General features: G+C 45.4%; 1 protein-coding gene across 1 annotated transcript in view; it reads left to right on the top strand.

Annotated features, from left to right (window-relative positions):
* Window positions 1-8,514, top strand: part of LOC308166535 (protein MTSS 1-like) — a 46,021-nt gene extending 37,507 nt beyond the window's left edge. The window contains exons 10-14 of the mRNA XM_080540861.1: window positions 725-938; window positions 3,091-3,324; window positions 3,623-3,766; window positions 3,868-4,027; window positions 5,165-8,514. Of these exons, the coding sequence (XP_080396987.1) occupies window positions 725-938; window positions 3,091-3,324; window positions 3,623-3,766; window positions 3,868-4,027; window positions 5,165-5,823 (1,411 nt within the window). The 3' untranslated portion in view covers window positions 5,824-8,514. The remainder of the gene's footprint in view (window positions 1-724; window positions 939-3,090; window positions 3,325-3,622; window positions 3,767-3,867; window positions 4,028-5,164) is intronic.
* Window positions 8,515-9,366: the final 852 nt, after the last annotated feature.

The raw sequence follows: 9,366 nt of genomic DNA on the forward strand, positions 1-9,366 counted from the left end.
TAAAATGTCTGTTATACATGTCATGTATAATGTAGTTTATAATGTTGTGTATAATGTAGTTTATAATATAGTGTATAATGTAGTTTATAATGTTTTGTATATTGTACTCCCTGAGAGACCCTCCACCTCCTGTCCCTCCATGTGTGGTGTTCTTGTCAACTGTTTTTAGTTTGCAAAACAGTTTGTGCCTTGATGCCTGCTGTGATGTGTTGCATTGTTGTTGGTTGTTTTTGTTGTTGTTATTGTTTTAATCGATATTGCTATGCTGATCCACAAATCCTAGCTAGAATGCCACCGGCAACTGTCATTGCACTCAACGATCAAACGTCCCCAAGCTTGATCACCGTGACACAGATTGCTTCTACTGTACTTGCACTACGCATGATTGATGTGCAAGCTGTCAATGGTTTTGCCCTGTATTTTTGATTTGATGTATGCATTTTGCAGTTATGCAGTATCCCTTTTGAAAACAATTTCCAGGGATAAGAATCCAAAGTTAAAGGGATACTGCAACAATAAGTGTTTTTGGATCCCTATGATTTCCTGCCTGTGTGATTTTTGTGTTTATCATTTGAGTTTGGACTGGCTTGGCCACAGTCACCTGCCTGCTGCATTGGGTTGTGGAGTGTTAACTGTTCCTGGTCTCCCCCCCCCTCCTCCTCCTCCTCCTCCTCTGTCCTCCCCTCCTCCTGCCTGTTCCCCCCCTCCACCTTGTCTCTGACAGCAGTCTGAACAGCGTAAACAGTAGTGACTCCCGGTCCAGCGGGTCGCACTCTCACTCACCCTCCTCACACTATCGCTACCGCAGCTCCACCATGCCCCTGCAGGCCCCCGCCCGCCTCTCCAGCATCTCCTCCCACGACTCAGGCTTCATGTCCCAGGACGCCTACCAGTCCAAGTCCCCCTCGCCCATGCCCTCTGAGACGGTCCTCCCCCAGGTAAGACTCCGCCCCCCACCCCACCCCCTCCCCTCCCCCCCATGCTCTCTGAGTCTCTCTCTTCTAGCTCAAGACCCGACGTGGTCTAAAACCGTAACTCAACCAGGCCCCCGGACCCCCCCAGGCCCACTGACTGTTTTTGCAGTACATCAATGTTTATATTTCTTCTTCTTTTTTTTTATCAAGCTTTTTTTATTGTATTTTCCACAATATATCACAGGTCCAAACAGGACCAACAAAGAACAAACTGAAATATATTCCCTATCCCCCAAATACCAGACATATACATACAAACATTATACATATCCAGACATCCATAAAAGTCAAATAAATAACACAAGCAACAATGTATATCTTTGTATGACCAATGTTCCTGAACGGTAGCTCTGTTACCTTCCTGTTGGGAGAGGTCAGTTGGACCACCTCTAGGTTAGCTGCTAGGGTCCCCCGCTCCTGAAGAGAGGGGAGAATCTCAGAGATGTGACTGACCATCACCGCAGACACAGTCTGGGCCGGAGCGAGATGAGTCAGCCCTGCCTCGTTAACGCGGTGTGTCCAGCTGCACACACACACACACACACACACACACACACACACACACACACACGCATAACGGCTTCTCCATCAGCTTCCTCTCTCTCTACCAGCTCCTCTTTGATTACATACCATACAGAAAATCTGACTGCAAACTCCCATGAAACTGTCTGGCAGTAGACAGCATAGTAGAAAGATGATTTAAGTGATTCCACCGCTGTAATAGTAGAAGAAAAAACCTCTAAAAAACCACGCTCTGAGAAAAGTGTTTGAAACCGCTCTGGTCCAGCGAACTATAGGTCGACCTAAGCCAAGCATTTGTATTGTCACCACACGAGCAGACCTTTTGGGTTTTTCAGAGTCTCCGGGCCAACGGAATGAGTCTCAAAAGCCATACTTGAGGTTTGTTGGGGGGCCAACAGTGACTGTGTCCAGAGTGGAGTTTCCCTGCCCGCAATTTCGGTCTCCCAGAGCTTCCGACAACCGCCACTGTCTGCACCGCTTAACACAAACAAGGGGAAACACAAGGAGATTGTGATTCTGGCTTCCCACGGCTTCAATGCTTCTAACAGTCTCTCTGCTGATCTGCTGACCCTCTCTCTCCGCAAGGGAAGGACCACTAATGCTAAACTATTCTATCCTCTGGTTCACCCCCTGTGCTTTGTGTGCAACAGCAGTGTTCACTCAGAACTCTACACTAACTTTGCCGCTGGTATTCTTTGAAACTTTGTTTTTGAATGTGCTGCGGACGTCTGCCCTCTAACTTCATGCTTCTTACCTGCTGTTCTCTCTCTCTTCTTTTTATCTGCGTGCGTGGGCGTGTGCGTGTGTCTGTCTGTGTCTGTGTCTGTGTCTCTGTGTGTGTGTGTGTGTGTGTGTGTGTCTGTGTGTGTGTGTGTGTCTGTGTGTATATTAAACCTTCTCTAATCCTCTCTCCGCTATACACCAAAAACCTTTGCTTCTGTCATGTGTATTGTCGTTTGTGGTGTGTCTGCGCACGCGCGCGTGTGTGTCTGCGGCGCTCTCCTGCGTCTGATTGGCTGTGCCACGCTGCTCCCGCCCTGCAGCCTTGCTCCAGCTCTGGCTCCTCCGAGGCCTCTGAGACGTGCCAGTCGGCCAGCGAGTGCAGCTCCCCCACCTCTGTCGGCTCTGGCACTACCATGGGCGGGGCTCTGGCCTCCGCAGAAAAGGTGAACCCATCACTCCCCTGACAAGCCCCCCCCCCGCCTTCCACTCGACCCCCCCCATGGTAGGCCTCGACACCCATCACTGAACCCGGTGACAGGCGCTCTCCCACAAGCCACTCATGTGTCTTGTCTTGGGGGTCACGGTCATTCAGTTCCATTCATAGAACAGGGACTAGGTTACATCCCATCACAATTCGATCGTCTTTCCTTATTTTGTTCTTTCTTTGATTTATTTGTTTTATAATTGTTTGACCTTGTCAGTTCTCATGCACCGATTATTGTTCTGTTTTATTTTTTTTTGCACTTCCACCACCCGTACTATTGGTTGTTTTATCATTTTGAGTAATGTTTCCCATTTTGTGTTTTTGTTTGTTTGTGTGTTCCTTGTTTGTTGATGTCATTTCCCCCCCCCCCCCCACACTCATACTCAGTTGTCAAACGGGTATGATCACTACGGCCTGGCGGAGTCGCCGTACCTGGTGGGAGGGAGTTCAGGGGGGGCCTTTCCCTTCTACCCTCCCCCTTCCTCGTCCACCTCCACCACCTCCTCCTCCTGCCCCACCCGCTCCTGGCCCAGGCCTGGCTCTGCCCTGCTCCCTGACTACCCTCACTATTGCACCCTGGGACCAAACATGGTCCCCTCCTCCAAAGTCCCCACCTGGAAGGTTGGTTCATTACATCATCATCATCATCCCCCTCGTCCTCCACCACAGACCATATCCCACCACCTTATCTCTAGAATCATCTTCTGTGAATCAAAGTTGAATTTCGATGTCTGTTCCTTGAAAAATCGTGTAAAGCAAACGTTTGCGGCAGCAAGTTTAGAAATGCAATGTGATGCCCCCCCCCTAGGACACTGCTGGCCCCTAGAGGCCAACGGTGGAACAGCATCCTTTCAGATGCTAAGCTTTGTGTAAGAGGGAGACTAGACTGACTAACTGTGTTTTGGTTTGCGTCCCGCAGGACTGGGCTAAACCCGGGCCCTACGACCAGCCCATGGTGAACACCCTGAGGAGGAAAAAAGACAAGGGACCGCCAGAAGCCATCTCTCACCCGATGCCGGCTGGGGTGACCCCTACATCGGACTATGTGGCTACAGCTCCCAAGGTGACCAGGACACAGACACTCTAGTGTAGCGACCTCAGTACATTCACTGGTTGTTATCGATCAGTGTTTTTGTCGTCTACTAACTAATAAGTTGACTGCAGGCGGGGGACATGGAGGCCCATGAGGAGCTGGCCCTGGCTCTGACCCGCGGGCTGCAGCTGGACACCCAGCGCTCCAGCAGGGACTCTCTCCAGTGCTCCAGTGGCTACAGCACCCAGACCACCACCCCCTGCTGCTCCGAGGACACCATCCCCTCACAAGGTAGCCGCTTAATAATAATCATAATAACAATAATAATAATAACAATAATAATCATAACAACAATAATAATAACAATAACAATCATAATAACAATCATATTATAATAATAACAATAATAATAATAATAACAATAATGATCATAATACATTTTATTTATGCACCTTTCAAGGCTCTCAAGGACACCAAGACACAGTTAAAACCACATTACAAAAAACATTATAAAATCAACAAATCAAAGTCGGGTAAAAACAGCAAAGTCAGATATAACAACAAACAAAATACAGCAGGTCAAACCAAATAAGCTATTGTGAAAAGGTGTGTTTTAAGGCTGGATTTGAAAGTATAGAGAGAGAGTGTCAATATGTTAAGAATGTTAATGTAAGTGTCAAGAATGTTAGGTGGCAGAGAGGTCCAGAGGTGGGGTGCAGAACGGCGAAAGGCTCTAGATCCCATAGTAAATAATAATAATAATAATTCATTGTATTTATATAGCGCTTTTCCGTAGTAGTAGGTTACTACTCCTACCCAACATTTCTTATCCTCACAGTGTCTTAATGCTAGCATTTTTAGATTGAGTTCTCTCATATGTGACAGGGTCTGGTGAAAAAGTCCTCAAGTAGGGCAAGGTCATTTAGCAATTCCATTGACATCTGAAAATAGTTGAAGAAGATATGCTTATTTGAATGTTGGTTACACCTCAAACCAAATACCGGAGAATATCGCTCTGAATCAAAACACACGCAAAACAACTGCTAGTAGCAATCAGCTAAGAAGGTACATCGCTGTGAACATCTAGCTGCTTTCGCACAACACAACATGCTGATAGAACGTCAAAATGCTAAAAACACACAATTACATGATCACACAGTGTCTGAACACGTCCTAAAACATACGTTTGTTTACAAGCCATGTATCACTTACCCAGTAGGGACGATACAGTGAATCCAATTCACAAAAGTATTTAGTGATCCTAAATCTGTTGTTTGTTATATCGAGTGGGCTCTTCAAGACGTGCGATCTTGTGCGAATAATGTCCAGTTTTTTTTACATATTACAGAAGGACAAAAATCGCACACACAAAATGTGTCCTCTCACAAGTGTCCTCTAACATGTTGAAAACGTCTCTTCTTATTGTAGTGTCAGACTACGACTATTTCTCCGTTGGCGGAGACCAAGAGGTGGACCAGCAGGACTTTGACAAGTCCTCCACCATCCCGCGGAACAGCGACATCAGCCAGTCCTATAGGAAGATGTTCCAGGCCAAGCGGCCAGCCTCCACAGCCGGCATCCCCTCCACCCATGGCGGCCCGGTCATCGTCACCCCGGGCGTGGCCACCATCCGCCGCACGCCCTCCACCAAGCCCAGCGCGGTGCGCCGCGGAGCCATGGGCACGGGCCCCATCCCCATCAAGACCCCCGTCGTCCCCGTGAAGACCCCCACCGTGCCAGACCTCCCGGGGAGCTTCCCCCTCCCCGCTAGACTGATGGGAGGGCCGGAGGAGGCGGAGGAACCCCCGAGCCCAGAGTCTCCTGTCCTGGGGGAGGACGGCGTGCCCTTGGGCATCCTCCCCGTGGCCTCCTGGAGCGGCCAGGCCTCCACCAACCCCCCTCTGGCCTCCCACCCATCAGGGATGTCGGCCCAGTGCGAGGGTCTGTTCCAGGAGGACCCCGAGGCTCTGCTGGAGGACGGGGACTGTCAGGAAGCTCAGGGGGGAAACATGCTCCTGGCCATCCGCCGCGGGGTGAAGCTGAAGAGGACCATGACCAACGACCGCTCGGCGCCGCGCATCGCGTGAGAGAGCCGCGTCGTCACGGAGACGCCAGGGGAGGGTGGCGTTACTCGGCCACTCGCTGGACAGAGCTAGTCCATTCCGAGAAATGCTGCGGTGAAACATCTGGTCATTTCCGGGGGAAGGTGCAGCGTGTTTGCTTGACAGTGGAGTAGCACAGAGTTGATGTTTCTTTTTCTTTTTGAGAAGTGACAATTGAAAAATGTATCTTGTTTTAGTTGTGAATACAGGATGTAAATAATGACGCATGTATTTTCCTCAGTTGCGCCCCTCGTTCATCGATGCCCTCCCGGTCAGAGTACCCTTTACTCCAAGGTGCCAAATTACTTTAAGCTGTTGAAAATGACTGAGTAATGTTTTAGGTTTCATGTTATAATTTTCTTTGCAGAACTATCAAAGGGCCATATGGCTATCCACCAGTTGTTTGGGATGTGAACTGATTTTTAGTTTTTTGGAATTATTGTTTCTCATATTTGAAGAGCGACAGTACACACTAGCTTTGTAGCATGGTTTAAGTTGCTCAGTGTTAGCCATTCTTCTGAATAGCATTTATTAGCCAGTTAATTCTAAGCAATAGTCTGTTTGTAACAACGTACTATTAAACTGTACATTTCCATAATACAATGTGTGCCATGATGAATCTCTAAACACTGTTATTGTAATAGATATAGACAATATATGAGAAAAGGGAGGTCCACTTGTCACAGGGAGCTTGAAAGGTGTATTAAGTAAACATTTGAAAAGAGAAAAGCTGATTATGCCATATAATGTTCTTATTTTACTAGTTCATGTTTTTCTTCATGGAAATCTCTGTCACTGTCCTTTGTGTCAGAAAATGCATGACACCATACCTCTGTAAACTACTTATTCTTCTGATGAAGTGGCATATCTTACAATAGGCTAAAAGCAATTAATAACAATCGAATATTGTCGAATATGAGAATGTATTGTTATTCCATCATTTCTCCCTGCTGCGCTGATCTGTAGCAGAGGCCAATACAAATCTGTATGTAAGAAAATGTAAATAGTGACACAGACCAGGAACCCTCCGGTTTAATTTATTCTTTCTGCACCTCTCTCTTTTTTTTTTTTACTTATCAGAATAGATTTTGTTATTTCATGCATGTGCTGTTAGTTATTGTTGTACATGACTTAATACTTATTATTTGCAGCTCTGATGTATTTGCTACCACTTCTGGAGGCGCCTGTTAGTCTTTCTGCTCCACTGCTCCTCTATGCTATACATAGTACATACAGTAGGCTGGTGTCAGAGACCTATCATACGGTATCCCAGGCCAGGGCTTCTCTTTCTGCTGCTCCATAGGACTGAGAAAGGGTGACGGGTCCCTTCAGATGGAGATGTGTCATCTCATGAACCACTGTGGATGTGGTTTGCCTGGTATTCTCTCTCGTCTTCATTCAAATCCTTTTTGATGCCACCTTCGACCATTTGCTCAAAGTTCACATTAGTTATATGTTTGATCTTTGATGTACAAGTCTGCGTTGATATGTGCCAACATGGGTTTAGAGGGATTACTGTCAAGCTACCGTTGTGATGCTACGTTGGCCAGTGCAGATGCATACAGCCCTGCCTGCAATATAATATACTCTACTGTATGTGTCAATTACCCTCAAATGTATGCAGCCATCTTACTTGAAGACCTTATAAGAAATCCTCACATGGTAGGTGGTGGTGCAAAAGGTGTTTGATGTGCCACCTAAAGGTAGCAACTCTTGCTTGCTATCCAGGAACAAAATTGCCCAAGTGGTTTGAGAGCTTGAGTGCACATGCACACTAAACAGGAGAACCACTGTCCAGATGTTCTTATGCCATGCCAAGCAAAGCAGGCATTTTTGGGGGGCACATCAACCAACAAAATAATCATTCTGTGACGAGACAGGACGGCCATTTTCTCCTCGACCTCACGGGAACAAGTAGGGTTGGCTTTAGGAGTGGAGGTGTGTTTGGTACAAATGGAACAACCTTGAGCATTTCAAATATAGTTTATATAGTCTAGTTTTGTTGCACCCAAATGACTGTTTTTGCTCTCTAATTTAAGCAAGGCATCTGAAGCATTATTCAATTTCCGTTAAGATGACACTATAAATGATGCTTCATCATTGCAGCAAATATGTGGAACCAGAAAGTTCCATTATTGGTCTTCAAGATTGCCATTGTTTTGTTGGTGTTTGGCTTCTACTTGTCCCTCATCTGAGTCTGTCTTAAATGTCTCACCAAAGACAAGCTTCTATAATTGTGAAATATTACTACCAACTAGCGGATGCTAGATGTGCATATGATGCTAGATAGAAAACCTGGTCATGTCTCACTACAGAATTGTTTTGATATTGTCTGTGTATAAACCTTTAGTTGTTACTGCTGTATTTAAACGTACAGCCATTTGTGTCTAGATATTTGAATTTAAAGCATATCTAGATTTTTTTTAAAGTTGCCAAATTATATGTGTAATACAAATTATAATAGTTTGAGGTTTGTGTTTTGCATATCGTAAAAGCAGATTGTCACACTACAATTACTAAAACTGGCTTCTCATGATTTAGTTGGTAGTTTGTACTGAGAGTTGACCTCTTTCCCTGTGCAGTTCAACTGGCTATGAAATCTGTTTCTGTAATGTTTCTTTTTTTTCTCTGTGTAATGACTGCTTCAGCACATATTAAATGAGAAATGCTGTTTGAGTCTGTTTCATCTTGATCCTATGTTCTCTTTAAAGAAAGATCAGCTACTACTACCACCATCATACATTGTTTATACTGATCGTTTTGGTTAATTAATTGATGCCTTGAGTTAGATAATTTACACAAGTGAAATTCACATGATACATTTGCGGACAGTAAACCAAGCAAACGCATAACACAGTGACATGAAATGTAGTGTAATTACAGTATACAATGGCACATCAGACTTCAGTACATCCCCCACATACATTAATCCAAACGACAATCCAAACAATGGCGACATTCTATTCGAGACAGGTTAGATGTAGTTTCTATTAATGTCCACAAGGGGTCGGTCTTCTCATATTTTGTATTCATGGTCAACTCAATCAACGACCTTTAACAATGGTTTCGTATCTCCTTTTTGACTGAATTAAATTTTCATTACAGGAATGCAAGTTACAGAACCCTTAAATAGTATGAACACAACACTCTGGGTTATTATCTACCGCATGCAGGCCCATATAAACACACTAGGACACTCCCCCACATGGATTCACATGCATAGAATTGGTGTTATTAATTATGATCTTCAGAGTTTCCACCGTCTTCCACCAGTACATTAGTTTCAGGTCAACACTGGAGAAGTGGACAAGTGCAAACTTCAGGAAAAGGTTGGAGAGAATGCAGAGTTGGACGGCCGTAGCACATTAGACTTTTTTTCGTTCTGTTTGGGATGAATACATTTCCCATAATGCAGCAGCAGAAAATAAACCCATCTGGGAAATGTAGTCAATTCCAATACGTTGGAATGTGCGCCTTTATAACATTGCATAGGGCATGGAAAATACATATCCCATGGAATCACACAAT

The sequence above is a fragment of the Nansenia antarctica genome, assembly GCF_963989245.1.
Source record: "Nansenia antarctica genome assembly, chromosome: 10".
Lineage (NCBI taxonomy): Eukaryota > Metazoa > Chordata > Actinopteri > Argentiniformes > Microstomatidae > Nansenia > Nansenia antarctica.